At 39.5% G+C, this 21,551-nt stretch overlaps 2 protein-coding genes across 2 annotated transcripts; both read right to left on the bottom strand.

The window, feature by feature from the left end:
* Positions 1-8,258: 8,258 nt before the first annotated feature.
* Positions 8,259-11,887, bottom strand: LOC104431477 (homeobox-DDT domain protein RLT1-like). Its single transcript, XM_039303029.1, has 7 exons — positions 11,864-11,887; positions 11,476-11,528; positions 11,056-11,194; positions 10,830-10,894; positions 9,667-9,712; positions 8,859-9,464; positions 8,259-8,774 (listed from the first exon to the last, which is right to left on the bottom strand). Exons 1-7 carry the CDS (start codon positions 11,885-11,887, stop codon positions 8,319-8,321), a joined length of 1,389 nt encoding a protein of 462 aa, XP_039158963.1. The 3' UTR covers positions 8,259-8,318.
* Positions 11,888-14,247: 2,360 nt separating this feature from the next.
* LOC104424132 (pentatricopeptide repeat-containing protein At3g49740) lies at positions 14,248-17,849 on the bottom strand. The gene is made up of 2 exons (XM_018864463.2): positions 17,646-17,849; positions 14,248-17,005 (listed from the first exon to the last, which is right to left on the bottom strand). The coding sequence occupies exon 2, from the start codon at positions 16,488-16,490 to the stop codon at positions 14,304-14,306; it is 2,187 nt and encodes a 728-aa protein (XP_018720008.2). The 5' UTR covers positions 16,491-17,005; positions 17,646-17,849; the 3' UTR covers positions 14,248-14,303.
* Between the last annotated feature and the right edge of the window lie 3,702 nt (positions 17,850-21,551).

Raw genomic sequence — 21,551 nt, 5'->3', positions numbered from 1 at the left:
ATATCATTTTTAGTGATTCAAAATTAATATTTTAATGATGATAAACTTAGTTGGAGTACATTTATCATGGGTATATTAGTTTAAAGTTGTTTATGGTATTAACCTAATAAAATAAAGAGATGGGTTTTGATGCTTGTATAGAATTTTAATATGCCTAGGCAAATATTATTCTATGCTTAGCCTTAAGCATGCTGGTTTATTCATCAGTTAACTAGTCCAACAAGCGCCAATTTTCATTTCTTCTTTTGGCACCATTAAAAAGGGGGGAAAGAGTTAAAATGAAATTAAAATTACCCCATCATCTGCTTTTGTTTTATATCCGGATGCGATTATCATTTATTTCTTTTTCTTCTTTTTGACTCCACCACGTTCAGAGAAGGGTGCATCGAGAAAAGCAATCATGTTCCCTTCGCAAAGGAGATTCACGTGGCAATTATGACGTCATAAAGGCACATGCATGTTACTTGTCACAAGCAAAGTCGGGAAAACGATCGGGAAGTTTTATTCGGATAAATGTCCAAATAATTATTAAAAAGATTCCTTCCTTTTCATCTAACCACGGCCCTAATCTAACCGTAAATTGATTTATGGGAGATATAATGTAACGATTTGGGGAGTGTCACATCACGTGTCGATCTCAAAGCCAGAGCAGTCTCTTGGACGACATAAAGACAAGGAGCTGACAACTCATTCATGGCAGAATAAATACACAAAAACACATATTCCCGAAATAATTAAATATTTTTCTATGATTCCAAACGAGTCGAATGTACAGGTCCCCCACCATTTGATGCAGGCGCAGTAGGTTTCGGTAGTTTCGGTTCCTGTAACGGGCAAAAAAGTGCTGGAAAAACCACACCATTCTCAGCATGGGGCAATTTCCAAACCTGCTCTCGAAACCAATAATGTCGCCTCTCATCTGTCGGTGATTCCCAGTTTCGTGTGAACCGCGATGATCCTCGTGGAAAGCTTGATAGTACGGCGGAGGGAACGGCGCGAGCTCGATTCCCAATCCCCCAAATTTCTTGCTACATCGCTCGGATTACAGTTTAAGGCGAACGCGATCAAAATACGTCGAGTTTCTTTTTTGCTTGGAATTCACATGGTCCCATGGATGGTTTTTCTTTTATGGAGGGGTGTCATCTGAATTGCATTTTGTGTAACCATCCGGTCCGACGATAACGAGCAGTGATTGCCGACATAGAGGGCTCAAAAAAGAAACGGCTTCAAGCAAGCTTTTGAAATGGTAAATGAGATAGGAATAAACTAAATCGCACAATGAATAGAAAGAAAACATTCCTTGGATGTGCGTGCATACGTGGGTATGTATGTGAAATTAGAATTAACTTATGAAATACTTATTTTGACGTAACAGCAATATTTAATATTGATTGAAAGCATTGTCAATATGAGTAACTTCTTAGGAAAGCGTCCACCTCTATGCAAAAATACATAAACATAAGACTCGGTATGAGACGAGTTAAGATGGACAATATCTCAAATGAATTAATCTAGAACTATGACGATCATTAGAAGAATTCAAGAAACATGAGAACATGTCCCCTGAATCTATCAAATTTGGTAGGATGAAGAGATATGTGGATGTCGAGATTGGTAGCTGGCCTTGACCTCGGGGCATTGGACATTAAAGTGAATTATTCTAGATTTGGACTTCTGTTGTCAACAGCTTAATCTTAACTAGTAGCATGGGGAGGGAAAATTATCCAAAAAGTGCAAAATCTATCATACATTCGTTACTTTAGTTTTCAACCTTTCAAATGTTAATTGAGTTCCAAACATTTTCACGTTTTACCAATTATTTCCATTTGGCCAATTTTAATTTAAAACCATTGACGTGGACATTGGTAGTGCCACATAAAACAGCTAGCGTTGATGTAATTTTTTTTTTTTCTTTGTTTTTTCCTTTTATTTTCTACAAAGTTTGGCAAGGGTCATCAATTGAACCTCACCAACCATAGGTGAGGGCCGCCACCCTCACCCGTGGCTGGCCCTTGTGATCAGCGAGGGTTGCTAGCGACCATTGCCAAGCTTGAAAGAAAAAGAAATAAAGAAATAAAGAAAAAAAATCATATCTTTTTGAAAAAAAAATATGAAAGTTGTTAACATCAAAGTCAATCGTATTACATAAAACGGCTATCATCTACATTAGTGATTTTCGGTTAAAATTGGCCGGATAGACTCAATTGACAAAATACGAAAATATTTAGGACTTAATCTGTAAAATTGAAAGGTTTAAAATTTGATTAGTAAAAATATAATAGGTTTAAGACTTTTTGGATAATTTTTTGAATTTGGGAATGGATCTGATGGTTCCTGGACCTGCGTTGTCTTAGGAAGCCATTGAAACCCGAAGTGTAAGTTTCACAGAGAAATTTGATGCAAGATCTTCAAAAGGCCTCTTCCTAACGAATCCTCTTTCCAGGGGTCGTCGACCGCTGACGAGATTGGGCTGATTGTGACAATTTCTTAGGTTCGCATTTGGGTCGAATTCGTGGCCCATTGGACCGGATTGTTGACGCTGTTTTCTTTTTCTTTTTAATGTCGTATGTACGCAAAATATAACATTTCCATTAGAAGTTTTTTTTTTTTTTTTTGTAAAAAAAAAAGAGAGAAAAAGAAACGAAAATGCAGGCGGATTGGATACTAGTGGAATACACCTTGTACCATTAGCAGATAATTAAGGCAACTCCAGTTATCTTTGTACCAAATCAAGTCAATCCCTCTTACCTAATTTAAAAATAAAATAAAATAAAAAAGAAAATTCAAGTCAATCCCTTGTTTATTTCGGCAATGCACGACATATTTTGTTTAACTTTTATCCCATCTTAATGCACCGAAAAATGGTTGATTTAGTGATAAAATGGATTAAACGTATGTTGCCACCTACCAACTTAACACATTCCATCTTAAAACCATCTAGATGGTCAATTTAGTGGTGAAATGAATCATCCGTCCCGTCTTCCACAAGATTACAAGTTTGATTCATGTTGTGAGTAAATCCTTGAGCAGCTCATGTTGCATTGTTTAACTAAGATATATGCGATCATATGGAGAGACTTCCTGACCATTGTTATATTGATGGGGTTATATTGGCGAGCTCATCTTGAATTTTTTAATGCGAATCATACAAAGTAATTATAACTCAAGAGAATATTTCGTAGTATATGTGGTGCACTTATGGAGGTCATAATTTTCCTTTCTCACCCTTTTTATAATAGGGAAAAAGAATTTCCATTTTGAAAATCAGCAATCTGGATGACAATTAATATGCTGTTAAATCATTGTCTACAAGGCCGAAATTTCAATTCTTGGTAATCTATATTATTTGTGTAAAGGATTTCGTTTAGACGATCCATGTTCTCTTTCTATATCCTAAATAAAAAGACCAAGTCCATTTTATGAAAACTTTTAAGGTTACCGTGTGTGTAAATACATACGTACATACATCCATACTTTCAAGAGCCGCATGTGCCCATATACGAATTAGATATGAACTATACATGAAGCAAGAAATAATATATTTTATTATAGCCGTAAATACTTTGACTTCATTCTTTTACCGACTAAGGGTCAAAAGTAAGATAAAAAATTGTGATCATGCGTAATTCAATCTCAATACACATTGAGCCAGAGATAATAATTGACCAAACCATTACGTTCAGATCCGTGAACCGACAACAAATTACAGACAACAAATTCTTCTAATAGAAAAGAAGAGGTGGTTAGGTGGCTGAAAGAAAAGCCCAACTGCTTCTTTTAATTTCAAAATAATAAGCTTTGCTAAATTCGCGGGGATTTGGAAGCTAGACACTGACGATAATAGTCGAACTTAAGAAAGATTCAAGAAAAAAAGAAGGTCCTTGATGGTGTGTGGTTTCTTTTCACATGCGTGGTTAAAGTGAAATGGGATGAAGCTAACAAGCAGAAAGAAGACAACGCTAGTTTAAAAGGACTTACCAAGAACGTTCTTGCTGGGGACAGTGTTTTTCACATGAGAGAGAGAGAGACAGAGGCGATTTGTCCATGTCATGGGGTAGTAGTATCTTGCAGTAATCATCACATGATTCCTACTATTTTGACTGTCTCGATATTGGATGTTTTATCTAACTCCAAGTAGTCGGGTCTCTGCATTTACGTCCCTGAATTATCAAAACCAGATATTCGATTTCTCAACTCGTCACGTTACTACCTTATTCCCTTTCAACAAAATTAGCAAATATTAAGCCCACAAAGTATTTCATTCATCTCATAATTCCAATGAGATACAAGTCAAGATTTCAACAAGTGATTCAAATATAAAATCGGTTGTCTTCAAATTTATATTGCATGCCTACATAAATCATTCTTCAACAATTTAAATAGGTTAATTGTGCTACATCTGATCGACTTGGCCTCTTTTCTACTGCTTCAGGCTTTCCCGCTAACTTATATAAAGATTGATTATTCTTCCCAATTGAATGCTCTTCAACTTTTGGACACAATTGGTCAGCTACTCAACGCGATGTCTTTTTCTCGTGTGCTTTTGCTCGACTTCTGTCTTCTTTTTCCGCTTGCTCTTAAGGTAAATTCACCAAGTCATCTTCTAGCAATTGCAGTTATGAATCCATCCAGCACCATTAAGTGCAATATCCAACAAGATCCATCGTTTCTCTAGTACTAAATCATCACCTAATACATAGTGTGGACCAATGACCCACATGCACATTAAATCAATTAAGTTACGGATGTCGGGGACATCTTAGAGACCCTTGATCGCATTGATCAGATCAAGACCTGGTAATTTTAGGGGGCAAAGATCTTTCAGTCCTAGGAAAAAATGACATTATTGAGTAGAAGTCATGCTCACATGGTCACACCCTATCTTTTTTTATAAACATCTTCTAACAATTGACACGGCTGACTTGTCTATCAATTTTTCACATTCGAGTTAGGTTAGAAAGGCTAAAAAAATAAAAGAGAACAATAAAATAAAGAAATGGGTTGTTATGCTACAGAATTATTATATGCATTAGGCAAATATTATTCCATGCTTAGCCTTAGTCAGGCTAGTTTATTCATCAGTTAACTAATCCAACAAGCAGCCATTTTTCATATTTTCTTTCTGGTACCATTAAGAAAAGGGAAAGAGTTTAAAACCGAAGAAAAACCCCATCATCTGCTTTTGTTTTATTTTCTAGATGTGATTATCATTTATATCTTTTTGCCCTTTTGTCCGCCTTGAAAGAAGAATACGTCGAGAAAGCAATCATTTTCCTTCAAAAAGGAGATTCAATGGCTTGGATTTGAATTGACACTCACCGGAAAATTATTACTGTATTTCTCCGAAATCAATCAGACAAAGTTAAATGAAAAGAAAGGTCGATTGGGCTTACTCCAAATGAAACCGCCTTTATTCTGATTATTTTCCCCCAACTCTACCTGTGACAGGTAATTTGCTTTTGCCTTTATGACATAATAAATGATTTCTGGCAAGTCATATCATCTGTCGATTCAAAGCCAACCCAATTTCCTGAAAGACATAAAGACGATAAGCCAACTCATTTATGGTTCCGACAAAACAAAAAAAATAAAACTCATTTTTGGTAAAATAAGCCAATCTCTTGAACCTTTTTCTTTTTTTTTTAATTTACATTTTTATTCTTCTCTGGGTCTCTTCTTCTTCACTGCGTCCCCTTCTCAAGCGACATCCTCCCCTTCTTCTTATCCTGAGGAACATAATATTCACCCAAAAATAAACAAGGAAACAATGCAAGGGTCCATAGCTATGGCCAAATTAAGCTAAGCCGTCTGCTAGGCACCTGCTACATTTTAACCAGCCATTACTCTCCTACAATCAGTCGTCTACACAGACTAAGCCTTAATTGTGATATCTCATCTACTCAAACTTGCCCTCAACAACCAGATCGCAGTTATATCACAAAGGCAAAATCGTACAACCTAAAACTAAATAATATGAACGCCAAAAAGGCCAAGGTTTCCTTTGTGACTGCTCTTTACAAAATGCACTTGTTCCAAGAAAAAGAAAATACTCCTACTTAGGGGTTTACATGATAATCAACCTAGAATTGGCTATTCACATGATGACCGGTTCAATTTTCAATTCCAATTTAGAAAACCATTTAGAAAATTGGTAAGTATCGGCTAGGCATGGAACCGCCCATGCACCCACTCAAATCGAACCGAACCAATATATATATATTAAAATAAATTTTATCTCAATTATTTAATGATTTTTAGTTTTTCAATCAAATATATCTAATATTAACTAATTTTGTCTTTTGGGTTTGTAATAAAATTAACTCCCTACTCTTTTTTTAATACTAATAATCCATTTATTTACTTTTTTGACCAAAACAAAATAAACAAACGAAAAAGGAGTGTACAAAATTAAGAACCAATGGCTTGTTTTAAGAGTATAAATAGAAACTAAGTGCACCATAATATTAATTGATGAATGCAATTTGTAGGGATTTGGGAATCGATTTAGACTAGACCAACGGTCTCGTTCTTGGGTGCATTTATGAAATCAATCAATGGTTCTCGATTCTAATTTTTCGAAAGCGATGAAAACCACCCACCCAGAGCGAACCATACTCACCCTCACATCATATAAGCCAAGAAAAACTCACAGAAACAACATTATTATAAACTTACAAAAACAACATTCTCAGAAGTAAGAATATGAATCTGATTGCGTTATATAACTTAAATGTACTTGCATTACTTAATAAACATAAAATTTAGTTGATGCACTGCCATCCATAATTCATCAAATAAAATTAATTATCTTCTCCTGATCAACAAGCCTCAAGAATTGGATAATCCAGTTGATGTATCATTATCCGTAATTCATATAAAATTACTTATCATACCTGCAAAACACGTCTTTAGAATTGAAGTGTTCCTTCCGAAACTAGGAACTAATCCCGATTACATAATCTCTTCAATCAAATGCCTATCCTAGAGACTATGCAGTCGGGACCAGTTCTTAATTTTGAAAGGAACACTTCAATTCTAGAGACATGCTTTACAAAGTATGATAAGTAATTTTATATGAATTACAGATGGTGGTGATTATGAACATATTAGAATTAGCGTTTGATTGAAGAGGCTGTGCAATTAGGATCAATTCCAAAATGAAATCATGATGAAGTATAGGTACCAACCCTTGTTCTAGCCCATATGACAAATTTCCGAGGGCTAAACAATCGCATCACTTTCTTCGAGAAGAGTCGCAACTTTATCATTGGCCCTTAGAATTAAACATTTAGCTTATCTCAATGCAAGAAGACCAGAAATGCCAGGAATACAGTTCTCAAAAGAGGCTTGTTGCAGCTTTGCTCACGGCCATTATTATGGCACCACCTATGAAAAAGCTGCCAACATGCCACTTCTGAAAACTGTGATGCAGCTCGCGGCCAGTATCATGGCCCGTTAAGAAGCTGGTTAAGAAGCTGCTACAATGCTAATTGCTGCTCACTCAATCCAATTGTAAATCCGGTGAGTTTCGATGAGCATCACCTACACATAAATCAACCTTCTGTGTTAGTAAGATGAGCAAAGATACACAAAAAATAGAATCTGCAATTACTCATGGAAAAAAAAAAAGAGTAGCTGAACATGGACAAAATAAGTTACTACATCTCCATGTAAAATCATCTAGTCAATATACCTCTCCTCTCTCTTCCATCAGTTCCCTCAATGTCCATATCCAGAGTATACCGTATACGGTTCAATGCCAGCTCCCTTTGCCAGCCATCCATCGTTTGGGAACTGGGAAAATTACCAAACTGGTTTTGGACTTTCCAAATACGAAATCCTTTATTAGGGGGAGCGCCACTAACCCAGGATGGAGTGAATGTGGCATTGCATATGCTGTCGTTTCCATCCTGGGTATTTTTGGGTTGAATGTGGCGTTGCATGCACTGTCGTTTCCGTCGTTTTTTTTTTTTTCCAACCAAAGCAAACCCAGGACAGCGTTCAGCTACTGTTTTCTTAAGAACATATTTCGAAACATGGGGATTGCCAAACAGAGAAAATATTAGGTAGAGCTCTCTACACACGTCCATTCACTTCTCTCCTTCGTTTCCCTCTCTTCTTCCCCATTTTTGTCCTTTTTCCCCTTTTTTTCTTCTTTTCTTTCCCTTTGGCCAGCCACAGGTGAGGGTTGGCAAGAGTGTTGTGGCCCTCACCTGACGTGACCCTCCCCTGTGGTCGGCTACGTTCTTAGAGATGAGTGATAAAATATCTAATTGCATACACTTACCTCTTCCGTATCTATAAGTCTCCAAGAATTGTCATGTAGCTCGACAAATATCCTGCCTGAACCAGTTTTTTGAGGTAGATGCAACAAACCACCAATACTGATTTCTCCTGCAATCCTGACCAAGAGGCAAGCACCTGTATACATATATCTCTTCAGCTCTATGAGCAATGTAAGACTTCAATTGAGTGCGTGACCTTTTTGAAGCATGTCCATATTGCATAGAGAAGTTATCAGGACCTCCAGGTCCTCCACAAGAATCCTGAACAGCTGAGAATCTTTCAGTTGGAACACTGCTCAAGTCATTCTGGAGACCTTGGGGTCCATGCAATGAATTTTGGTTCTCTGCGGAAACATCATTGTTTTTATTATCAGCTAGAAGCCAGGAGCTGTGGCCGCCATCCAATACAGAATTGGGAAGCTGAAATTCAATTTTGCTCCCTAATAAGGACAAGAAATCCACTTTAGCAGTTGCTGCTTCCAGCCGGTCCTGCAAAAAGTTAGACAGTTTTAGGAGAGAATTCCTTTTTTTTTCAAAGCAAAACTCTTCAGTAAAATGCAGAAGGCCGACTACCTCAAGAACAGCCCGAATTGAGTTCCCCTCATTCACAATACCAATTAAAGCAACAAGAGCATTCAGATGCTCCTCAACACTGAGATGAGAATATTCCCCTTCAGTAAGTCCATGAACCCACAATTCACCTGACTTACTTTCATCAATCTCCACACTTTCCTGATCATCTTTACCACCACAAAAATCCTCAGCATCCTTATGGAACTCAGTGGCAGTCTTGGATGACACATCCACAGAACCAGCAATAGTGCAAGATTCTACGTCTCCTTCAATCTCATTTTGCAAATTTGTATCATCAGAAACATTCTCCTTTCCAATTTCTGGACAGAAACATTCTCCTTCAAATTCTTCATCTCTTTCCCCTTCATCCTCTCTTTCCACTTCATTAGCATCTTCTCCAGATAAAATTCCATTCTCAAATATTCTTATTTTCTTTCTGGCTTCTGCCAAAATTGACTCAGCATCAGCTGGATCCTTCCTATAAGCAGATCTGACACGATAGGTTGAAGGAGCTATTTTTTCAAAAAGTTTAGTATCCCTTGTCAAAGCAACAGAAATGGAAGCTTCTGGTGTCTTGCTTGTGGTGAGATCCCGAAGTCCGGATTTCTATAAATAATGGGCTAAATCAGATTAACAGTGAAGAACCAATCACCACCCTGACCGGAATCTAGTAAATACTAACCTGAATCTTGTCTGCCAATTCTAATACAGTCAGCCCCGTGCTTCCTTCAAGTGAGAGGACATGAAATGCGGCAAATGACAGTTCCAGGTGTCAATCGGTGCCTAGATCTCCTAGGAAGTAACAAACCTTTATCTTGCACATGATGGTGAGCGCTTTCTCTGCAGCTGAACCACTGCGTAAAGTAGAAATCACTTCTTCACAACCTTTAACCCGAAATCACAAGTTTCTCCATTGAAATTCATCAAAGCAAAAAATAACAAATAGAGAATGTCATTCTAGAATCCATTCAGTATAGATGCAAGACAACTCCATCTAGGTATAAGATGGACTACCAGAGAATGCATGCAAAGTGCATTTCATCATCATTCTTAGCAAATATAAACACAAGTTACAAATAACAACTAAATCCACATCCTTAATGAATGAAGTATGACCAAAACAGATCAGATTTTCTTCGAATACCCAAAAAGCTACCAGCAACAAGGCAAAGCCTGTGGCCTAAAAGGTTTTGAAGAAATTGTTGGCCTATATTCCAAAGGTGCTGTAAATTCAGCAAATAGTAGTACATCAAATGTGTTTGTTACATAAGTGATTGAAATGTCAGGCAACACATAGTAGAGATTGATGTTGCACTTCATCCACATGCTGTATTACATGCCACGTCTGCTTTCTATTCGTTTCTTATGGATAGTAGATGGAGTGACCCAATAGAAATGTCATTATTGGAACTTCGATTACACTATGCTGGTATGCTTTACACATGGAGTTGAGAAGTAATGTGATCATGATTTTATCTGCTTACAGATGGTTTTCTAGGATGGACGACATGGGTTTGTTCATACAATATCTTTTGCGCACCCCAGTTACATGAATGTTTCTATCTATATAAATAAATACATGATCAAACAAAGAATGCTGATACATCATTCAGTTCATTCACATGCTTAATACTCTGTCCTTGATAGCCTTGAAAAAATATTTCTCATAAAAAATTTTGTACATTGTCAACACCACCTTGGTATCTTCATGAACAAACTAGTGTACCCTCCACCTTTTTATAAAATAATCACAATTACCAAACAAACCACTAGGTTTTTTCTCCTTTTATTTGGGGGGGCCAACGGTTGGCAGAGACCGGAGGTTTCAAACAATAAATATTGAAAAAGAAAAAAACAAGAGAGAAATGCGTCCAGATTCAACTGCCTAGACTGTTACTCGGTGGGAATGAGAGGAACTGACATAGTAAAAAAATGAGTACCAGCAGGCAGCAGTAAAAGGAAAAAATTTACCTCTTTCCTTTCTGATGAAAAACCATGCAATCAACCATATGGTGCAGAGATGGAACATCAACAGCCTTTAAGACACAGACATCTCCAGGATGCAGCAAGGGTTTTTCGCAACCACCAACTCTCCTTGAAAGATAAAGGTGTCGAGCAGTGACTCACTTCTGCTCAACTTTAGCATGGTATTGCTTCCAATCTGCAAATTTCCAACCCTAGAGAGTTGTACAAACACCTGACCATATTCCAAAGTCCTCGTTTCATCCAAACATCCCATCATTGATCTTCCATTTGGCACAAAGATCCTTGCTTTGGTACACAAGTCAAGCAACTTCGATGCATTCGAAGCATCATTGATAGAAAGGGTTCCACATCTGGCTCATAACCACAGATAAGCATTTCTAGAAGAACCTTCGTATTCTCTCCAGGAGACATAAGCTCCAGTGCATGCTGTGCCACCAGAGGATCCGTTAAAATAGCATCCAATTGGCATAGCACCTCTCTTTGCTTCCTTTCAAAAATATGATCCTTGACTCCACGAGTAGACAAAAGAGTAATAATTTGTCAATTCAGAAAGCAAGGCTGATACCTGCTCCACGCTAAAATTATCTGTCAATTCAGAAAACACAATTCAATGTTGCAAATTCACAATGACCTCCCATCATTACAGTGTGCTGTGGTCACTCTGGTGCAGAACTTGGCCTCTGCCTGTCAGGAAAAAATCAAACATAAAGAAAAAGGGGAAAAAGAGAAGAAAAACAGATTCAGTCAAGAAAAGATAATCATCAGCATAAGACAACAGAACATATTCAGTCAACGACACAGGAGGTTCCTACCTATGCAAAAAAAGCAGGTAACTGGCCAATGATTTTACTGGAGGGTGCATGTGCAGCCCCCCCAGGAAACGGTGGTGGCTCTGGCCTGATCTAACATTGATTGCAGCAAAATCTTTTAATGCCTGCCTCATAGTGCTCTTGTGGTCCTGAGCATCCATGAGAGAGAGGGAGAGAGACAAAGCTTTCAGGCATTTTGACAATCGTTACTTGCAAAGCACATAAAGTTGCCATTTCGACAATTGTATATGCAGACGCACGTACAAGAGATAAAACAATAGCCATTTCGACAATTGTATAGTGAATCTGGTGAAAAAGAAATTCTGTCCAACAACCAGAATGACGCCGATATAGGTCAAGGACTATAAATAGCACAAGCAAAATAACCACACAAATAAATAGTTAAGGACATTTTCTCATGGACGATGAAGTCCTAGTTACATTGTAGGCAGCTGATTTCAGAGAGATTCAATGATTTTCCTTACCATAGTAAGACTTGGTTCTTTGTACACACTTTAGGTTGATACTGAGCTACTCAATCAAAGATAACTGTCTCTTCTGCAATGCTCAAACTGCTCAACTAGTTTCTTAATTACCTTAATTTACCATAAGTCATCAAAGTTTTACCACAGAAGAACAGTCAAGTCACGGTCTGCAACTAGTAATATCCTTTAAGCAGCAATACTGTAATAAATCATGCGTGTCTTCTGAAGATAGAGATACTCTGCTATGAAAAGGATCTGATGAGAACATCCAATGCCTACCTGAGACTCGAATGCACGTATAGTTGATGATCCATCAAGAGTCTCAGAGAAAGATGCAGAGATAGGAGAACGAGCAACGCTGTCCAGCCTTCTTAACTCCCTGGAAGTTGATCTGTACATTCTTTTTGTTTGTTTTCATAGATAAAGCAATACCTGCTGCAGATGTATCTATAAACTTAAACATTAACATCGCACTGAATTCTTCTAAGTGGAATCAAAAGAAAAAAAAAAAAAAACGAACCTTCAGACGTACGGGAGTCGCCAATGGGGTGCCTATAACTTGGGAAGGCGACGGCGGGAGGCGACGGCGTCGGCGGCGTCCGCGTTCAGGAGCAGGGGGCGCTTCGCGGAGGAAAGAGAGAGAGCGAGCAGAGCGACCTTCGTTCGCGGAGAGAGAGGCCAAAACGCGAGCAGGGGTTCGTCGGCTCGGAGTTGGGGGTGACGGATGCAACTGGCGGAGGGGCGTCGGCGTCGCGGTTTGCTGGAAGAGGGGCGCGACTTCGAGGACGAAAGAGAGTGAGAGGGCGGACTAGAGGTCGCGAGAGGGAGGCGGAGGCTGCGTCGGCGTCGGCGGCAGAGTTGGGGGCGACGGAGGCAACCGGCGGAGGCGGAGGCGGAGGGCCGTCGGCGTCGCGTTTCGCTGGAAGAGAGGCACGACTTCGCGGAGGGGGAGAGAGAGAGAGAGAGAGGAGGGAGACGGTCTGCAGAAGAGAACAAAGGAGAGAGAGCGTCAGAGTGTGCAGAGAGGTGGGCCAGGTCTACATGAGAGAGAACAGAGGAGGGGGAAGAGCAAATTTTTGAATCGCTGAACCGTGGGACCCTTTTTCTTTTTCTGGAAAAGCTCGGAAAGGTTTTCTGGAAATGGGTCCGAATCGTCCATTTTTGCAATAAATGGTACTGCAGTACCATGCAGTAAATCGGATCTCGTTTCAATGATTTTAAGAGTTTTTTTTTTTTTCTTTTTATGGGAAGTTGGGAGAGCTAGAGGTACTGTAGTCTGTGTTGATTCGACGGAGCTGTGTAAGATCCTCGAGGCTTCTCCTTGTTGTCATTGCTCCGGGCCAGAAATGTTTTCTTCTTCAGTTCGTTTTTGAAATTCCTCCATTTCTTTTCCGATTGAAGCCATAATAGTGAAACTCGAAATCATCGACCCCAATCAAAGAGCATAACAAAATGCATTTTACTTCTCTTAGAGAGGACGCTGCTCTCATTTTTGCTTTTGCTTATGGCCCATTTCTCCAACTTTTCACGGAAAAACCCCTTAAAATCAGAAGGAAAAGAAAAAGAAAGTGGGGGATATATTTAACTACAAATGAAGAAATCGCAAGGACATGGCAGACTCCTGTACACGAAAGTCTCACAACACTCTCTCTCTCTCTCTCTCTCTCTCTGTATAGAGCAGAGTGCCCACGCCAAAATCGTGTCCAAACATTTGCCGATTCTAGCTAAAGGGTTGTCTCCCTTGCACAGCTAATTTTGAAACTTTCATCCTACGGCTCGGTTCAATGACCGCGGGACCACCCATCCCAGTTCATGTTCATGCAAGAAAAGTAAATCATGATTAGTTGATGGAGTTTGTATATACTAGCCCACGTTCCTCTTTTATCGGAGTAAAAATTTGGAGAACACTCGTGCATAGTATCATGCTCTCAACAGTATCCATGTAAATTCAAAAGTACACACTCATGGGCTAGTATGTATAACTTTTACTCCACTTGACGGAGGAGCACCTACTCTAAGTACAGGAAGTTCCAGAGAGCCTTGACCATACAATTGCAGAAAATTCCTACCAGACTTTATCACGGCTCAGCTCTCACTTAGCGTCCCGTTTTCAAGTCTTTAATGCTTCCAATACCAGAATAATGTATATCTACTGTTCAAATGGATTAAAATCTGATCCAGCTGCAACCACGTTGCTTTGTAACCCCATAGCTCTTCAACATCTTCCTCACATTTGCTGCCTCATCCCATTGACCTGCAGTTGCATAAATATTTGACAAAAGCACATAAACCGATGGATTGTCTGGCTCGTTTTTTAGAATCAACTCAGCAACAACTCTTCCAAGCCTTAAATTGTTATGAGATGCACAAGCACTGAACAACGTCCATAATGAGCCAGAATTTGCTTGAAAGTGCCGACTATTTATTACTGTTTCAGCCTCATCGAGATGTCCAGCTCGACCAAGAAGGTCAAGCATACATGAGAACTGGTCCTCTTGAGGTTTAAGGCCAAACGTATTTAACATTAAGTCAAATATGCGAGCACCATCATTAACCAGACCAGAATGACTGCAAGCAGATAATAATGCTGTAAAAGTGGCTAGATCTGGTTTACACTTGGACTCATTTCGCATGGCCTCAAAACAATTCACTGCTTCCTTCCCTTTCCCATGCTGAGCAAAAGCAGAGATAAGGGCATTCCATGATACCGTGTCTCTCTCAGGCATCTTATTAAACACTCTCAAGCAAGAGTCCAGAACTCCGCATTTTGAATAAACTGTAATCAGTCCATTACTCAAAGAAGCCTCTGAGAGAGATGCATTTCTGATGATGTAGCAATGAATCTGTTTAGCATGTCCCAAGGAACAGAGGGTAGCGCACATGGCTAGAGCAATACTGAGAGTATATGCATTTGGCTTAAGATCATAAATAAACATCTCAGTTAAGCATCGTAAGCCTTGTACTGGAAAACCATTTGACAGCAAACCAGAAAGTAGGGTATTCCATGAGATCAGATTTTTTAAAGATATGTCTCGAAACACTTGGTGGGCATGCATCATCTTTCCATGTTTAGAATATGCCAATGTTAATGCATTAGAAACCTGAATATTCAAGAGGAGCCCCTTTTGGTATAAAAGGGCATGAATCATCTCCACTATTTCTGTTGACTCAGAGCTAGTTAACAAACTTCCAAAGGTAAATTCATCAGGTTCGAAACCAAGCCTTTGCATTTGTAGGAAGGTCAAAATCACTGATGTACCCGAATTTAATTGAGCATAGCTGGAGATCATGGCATTCCAAGACACAAGATCCTTCTTGTCAAATCTATTAAAAACCGTCTTGGCTGCCTCCAATATGCCACAGCAAGAATACATGGTAATTGCAGCATTAATAACTGCAGTACAAGATTCAAGACCTCTTTTGATAGCTTGAACATGTAGTTGAGCAGCATTTCTCTCGAATGAACATGAACTCATGAGACTTACAAAGGTGAGCTTAGTAGGACTAAGCCCAGACCTTTGCATTTCCCTGAACATCAAAAGAGCCTCCTCGTCTCTACTTATTCCCACAAGACCATCTATCATTGCATTAATGGTGATTTCATCACGCACTTCAGCATCATCAAAGACTTTGTAAGCATCACCAACACATTCACTGTTGAAGTACATTGTAAGCAGGGAATTTACGACTGAGGGCTTGATCAGAAATCCCGTCTTAGTAACTAAACAATGCACCTGCCTCCCAAACTCAAGCAGCTCCAAAGAACACAAACTCAGCACACAAGCGAAACTATAATTATCATGCTTGACACCCAGCTCATGCATTTCCCTGAACTTGGCAAAGGCAATCTCTTCATGCCCATTATCTGCACACCCAGTAATAACGGCATTCCAAACTGCCACATTCCTGTCAGGCATTTCATCAAACGCCTCACAGGCATAGTCAACTTCCCCTAGCTTCATACAAGCCGACATCACTGTTGTCCATGAGTACACATCTGGGTTCTCAATTTCCCCAAACAACTTTTTCACTGAACCCACATCTTCCACTTTTGCATAGAGCAAAAGAAGGGTGTTGGCGACATGTGGGTAAGCTTTGAAGCCGGCCCGAATAGCATGGGCGTGAAGCTGCTCGCCAAACACTGCGTTGCGAGCATTGGCACAAGCAGTGATGGTGCTGGAGAGAGTGTAGGGGTCCGGCTTCAAGTGACAACTCCCACGGATTTGGACAAACAGTTGGAGACATTCTGTGTAGAGGTTTGAGCGAGTTAGCTTCGCGAGCAAAGTGTTGAGCCTATAGAGTTGTTTGGCTGTGCTTTCTACTGTATTTGCACAGACGAATGGAACTTTCATCAGCTGGTGCAAAACCAATAACCCTCCGAGCTTCTCAATGTGAGAACTAATTATTAACTGAGAATGTAGGGAAGGAAATACAGCCCCAGAAGTATTTTGGTGTAAATTGCTTTTGGGTTTTGACTCTACGAACCATTTCAGTATTCTGATCCCAATAGCACAAGCTGATCATAAATAAAGCAAAAGCCTCAAGAGTTCAAGGCCAAATAGAATGGTTCTTTTTTCAAGAAAAGGAAAAGTCCAAATTTTGGAAGGCAAACTCCGTTGGTGAATGGCGCTGCCACATTGTGGGTGTTGAATGGTCAGTGAATGACCAGTCATCTACAGAGAGCTTCGTCTGACTGACGGAGAGAGGTGAATAAAAGAGAGTTAAAGCCGAGTTGAATGTTCCTGAAACGCCTAATTCACATTTAGAGAAGTTCCCATCTCGACCACATCTCATGCTGTACATGTAATCAGTGGGCAGCAATCCTAGGTCTTTCCAGACTAAGTCGGCTTGCTGGGTTACACCTTTCCTGTGTTCAGAGAAACATGTCAGCAACTAAATTGCATTGCACATCAGCAAGATGACAGTTTGAAGTTTTCTACATACTAATTACACTTATAGCAAGTTTGCTTAAAAGTAAAATGTCCCTGCTTGAGATCATTGCGCATATCTTGCATATGCAGGTCACCCCGGTAGTTGGGCAACTCAGTCAAGCTGTTCTTTTATTTATCTAACCAGTACCTCAGGATTTCCACTATTTCTCCAACTCAGTCAAGCTGTTCCATCCTAGGTATTCCGATAATTTTACGAACACCAATCTAAGGGGAAATTAAATTCTCCACATGAAATGTCTTGATTTTAACAAAAGATAACATCAGTGTGTCTCAGCTTTGACTGCAGAGAAGAAAAACGCCTGCATATAGTTGTTAAAAGTGTCCGTACGCTGGCTACCCGAATATGCTTTTAAAACTCACGAGTGCAGATTTTGATGCACGATTTCAGTTGTATCGATTTCTCATGAAACATTCACTTCCGATATTCCAAGCAGCCAAAACGATGAGTCCAGGCTTGACACCTCTGAGCTCCAAACTACTTAACCTTGCTAACAGGGCTGCGATGATCTATTTCTCTTATTCAGAAACGCAATCAACAGATACAAGATCACAGACCTTTGTAATTGTTGTGCATTCCTTTGTGGGAGAGCACAAATGACGGTACTCTGCAAGCTTGCAAGCGGCTGGGCGAGAGGCTCGGCGAGGGCCGTCGGGGGTGACTGGGCGAGCGGCGTCGACGGCAGCTGGGCGAGCGGCCTCCACCGAGGGGACGAGCGGCGTCCACCGGCGGCGTTGACAGCGAGCGGCTGAGCGGCGAGGCGAGCGGCGTTGAGGGAGCGGCTGACGGCGTCGAGGGACGGCGTCGAGGGAAAGGGCGAGGCGACGCGGGGCGACTGGCGTCCAGCGGCGTTCGGCGGCGGCGTCGAGGGCGAGCGGCGGTGGCGTCGAGCAAAGGCAGAGAACGAGAGAAGATTTTTTTTTGGAGCCCTAACCGGTTCCGGTTCCTAGGGAACCGGGAACCGGTCCCTTTAGAACCGGGAACCGAACCGAACCCCGGTTCGGTTCCCGGTTCCCGGGCGCTCACCCCTAAATTATAATCTCCATCACCAGCTCCATCTTCTGTTTATTATTTAAATGTAAACATAATTTGTTTTCCATAGACTGCTTGGTGAAAGTCATGCGCGAAAATTGGTAAATAGAAAAAAAAAAAAAAAAAAAGTATTCACCCTGTCAAATTGCGTTTCACGACCAGCTGTGCTCTGCACTGAGAGCGGTATGTAAAGCTGACACGTTAGGTGAAAGTTAGCCATGAGTTGCCAGAAAAATATGGCTGAACGATGATCGTGCGTTTGACCGTGTAATAGGATGCTTTCCGACATCTGCTTCTCCCTTTACAATTTTTCTTTTTCCGGATAAGCCCGGAAAAGGTTTTCTGGAAATGGGTCCGAATCGTCCATTTGCAATAAATGGTGCTGTAGTACCATTCAGTAAATCGGATCTCGTTTCAATGATTTTAGGAGTTTTTTTCTTTTTTATGGGAAGTTGGGAGAGCTAAAGGTACTGTAATCTGTGTTAATTCGACAAAACTATGTAAGATCCTCGAGGCTTCTCCGAGTTGTCGTTGCTTCGGGCCAGAAATGTTTTCTTCTTCAATTCGTTTTTGAAATTGCTCCATTTCTTTTTCGATTGAAGCCATAATAGTGGATGTCAAAAATATCACGTGAGAGAACACCTGTTTGAATTCCATATAGAATGAAGAAGAAACATACAGCCACTAATAATTATGCTCACCATGTCCCCGGCAAATTCGATCCGCCAACAGGAATGACAAATGACTTTCTTTCTTAAGCAACTTTTCTTTTAGGAGTTCAGTTTGAGTCCCAAATAAAATTCAGCGAGGCAAACGCAAATATCAAACTTTTTCTGAACATACGAGAGCATAGTTCACTCTATCAAGTTTTATTAACTTGTTAGCATAAGATTCTTGTAGTTTCACTCGAATGTCAAAACATTATAAAAATGCCATCCACAAACATAAATAATTAAATATCAAACTTGTTAGCAAATCCGCATGTTATCCATGCAATATTTTCCTTGTGTGGCAATATCCAAGAGATGCTCTGATGTGCCGCTTTCCGTTTAAACAATTAAATATTAACTTTAAAAAAAGAGGAGATATTACAAGCAAAAGACAATTTAGAGGCAGGTACAAACCACACTCCCCAGTTTGGCAAATTCCTCTTTTGAAAGAAGTTGAACATGAGCTCCCACCAATCTCTCAATCAAGAGATTACCTGTAAGTCCAGGATCTTTGTCTTCTAGAACCTGCAAGAATACAATTGTTGAATTGTCCACAAGAACCTGCAAGAAATCAATTGTGGTAGCAATTGGGTATTGCTCAAAGTGATATAATTCACATCCAGGAGAAGACCCACATTTAATATCACAGAAGCAATGGATGAAGAAGAAGAATAAGAAATTCTTCTAGTAGAAAAGAAGAGGTGCTTAGGTGGCTAAAAGAAGAGCTCAACTGCTTCTTTTAATTTCGAACTAATAAGCTTTGTTAAATTTGCAGAGATTTGGAAGCTAGACACTGATGATAATAGGAGCCGAACTTAAGCAAGATTCAAGAAAAAAAGAAGGTCCTTGATGTCGTGTGGTTTCTTTCCACATGCGTGGTTAAAGTAAAATGTGATGAAGCTGACCCAGCAGAAAGAAGATAGTACTAGCTTGGAAGGACTCACCAAGAACGTTCTTGCCGGGGACAGTGTTTTTCACACGAACGAGAGAGAGAGGCGACCTGTCCATGTCATGGGGTAGTAGTATCATGCAGTAATTATTACATGATTCCTACTATTTTGACTGTCTCAATTTTGGATGTTTTATGTAACTTTAAGTAATCGGGTCTCTGCAATTAGGTCCCTCAATTATCAAAATCAAATATTTGATTTCTCAACCCGTCACATTACTTATTTATTCCCCTTTTAATAAGATAAGCAAATCTTAAGCCCACAAAGTATTCCATTCATCTCATAATTCAAGTCAGATGCATGTCAAAATCTCAATGACCGATTCAAATACCGAATTGGCTGTCTTCAACCATTAAAATAGGTTAACTGTGCTACGTCTGATTTACTTGGCCTCTTTTCTACTGCTTCAGGTATGACTTTTCGGAAGTTATAACAGATACACTTTCCCACTTAAATAAAGATTAATTATTCTTCCCAATTAAATGCTGGGATCTAAGATTGCTTTTCAACTTTTGAACATAATTGGTCAGCTAACTCAGCTCTTCGACGTGATGTCTTTTTCTCGTGTGCTCTTGCTTTACTTCTTTGTCTTCTTCTTCCGCTTGCTCTTAAGGTAAATTCACCGAGTCATCTTTTAGCAATTGCGGTTATGAAACCATCCAGCACCATTAAGTGCAATATCCAACAAGATCTATCGTTCATCTAGTACTATACCATCACCTAATACATTTTATGGAACAATGACCCACATGCATATTAATTCAATTAAGCTACGGATGCCGGGAACATCTTGCGCCTTTATCACATTAGTCAGATCAAGATCTAGAAATTTTATGGGGCAAAGTATGACATTATTGAGTAGAAGTCCTCACGCTCACATGGTCACACCCTCTTTTTCCATAAACGTCTTCTAACCATTGACACAGCTGACTTTTCTATCAATTTTCCACACTTGAGCTAGGTTAGAACAGCCAAAAAATAAAAAAGAACAAAATGAAGAAATGGGTTGTGATGCTTCAATGCTTGTACAGAATTATTTATGCATTAGGCAAATATTATTCCATGCTTAGCCTTAATCATGCTAGTTTATTCATCAGTTTGACTAGTCCAACAAGCAGTCATTTTTCATATTTTCTTTATAGTATCATTAAGAAAAGGGAAAGAGGTTTTTTTTTTTTTTTTTATCATTAAGAAAAGGGAAAGAGTTCAAAAGAAGAAAAGCCCCATCATCTGCTTTTGTTTCATTTTCTAGATGTGATTATCATTTATATCTTTTTTCCCTTCTGTCCACGTTGCAAGAAGAATACATTGAGAAAGCAATCGTGTCCCTTCACAAAGGAGATTCACCGGCTTGGATTTGAATTACAAGTGGCATAACTCGCCCGAAAATTATTACTGTTTCTCAGAAATCAATCACACAGAGTTACATGAAAAGAAAGGTCAATTGGACTTAATCCGAAAAAAATGGCCTTTATTCTAATTATTTTCCCCCAACTCTACTTGTGACAAGTAATTTGCATTTGCCTTCATGACATCATAAATGATTTCCAACGAGTCATATCATGTGTCGATTCAAAGCCAGGCCAAATATCTTGAAAGACATAAAGAGCACAAGAAGCCAACTCATTTATGGTTCCGACCCAAAAAAAAACAACTCATTTATGGTAAAAAAAGCCAATCTCTTGCGCCTTCTTTTTTATTTTATATTTATATTTTTAATTCTTCTCTGGTCTCTTCTTCTTCACTACGTCCCCTTCTTGAGCGACATCCT

Source organism: Eucalyptus grandis, chromosome 10 (genome assembly GCF_016545825.1).
Source record: "Eucalyptus grandis isolate ANBG69807.140 chromosome 10, ASM1654582v1, whole genome shotgun sequence".
Taxonomy (NCBI): domain Eukaryota; kingdom Viridiplantae; phylum Streptophyta; class Magnoliopsida; order Myrtales; family Myrtaceae; genus Eucalyptus; species Eucalyptus grandis.
Note: the sequence above shows the minus strand (reverse complement) of the source record. Positions and strands in the feature narration are given on the sequence as shown.

Coding starts and splice junctions, on each gene's coding strand:
- LOC104431477 (XM_039303029.1), bottom strand. CDS start 11,887: ATGGCAACTTTATGTGCTTTGCAA. Junction 11,529..11,863: donor CAACTTTATGTGCTTTGCAA/GTAACGATTGTC, acceptor TTTTCCTGACAG/GCAGAGGCCAAGTTCTGCAC. Junction 8,775..8,858: donor CAATTCGGGCTGTTCTTGAG/GTAGTCGGCCTT, acceptor AACTTTTTGCAG/GACCGGCTGGAAGCAGCAAC.
- LOC104424132 (XM_018864463.2), bottom strand. CDS start 16,490: ATGAAAGTTCCATTCGTCTGTGCAAATACAGTAGAAAGCACAGCCAAA.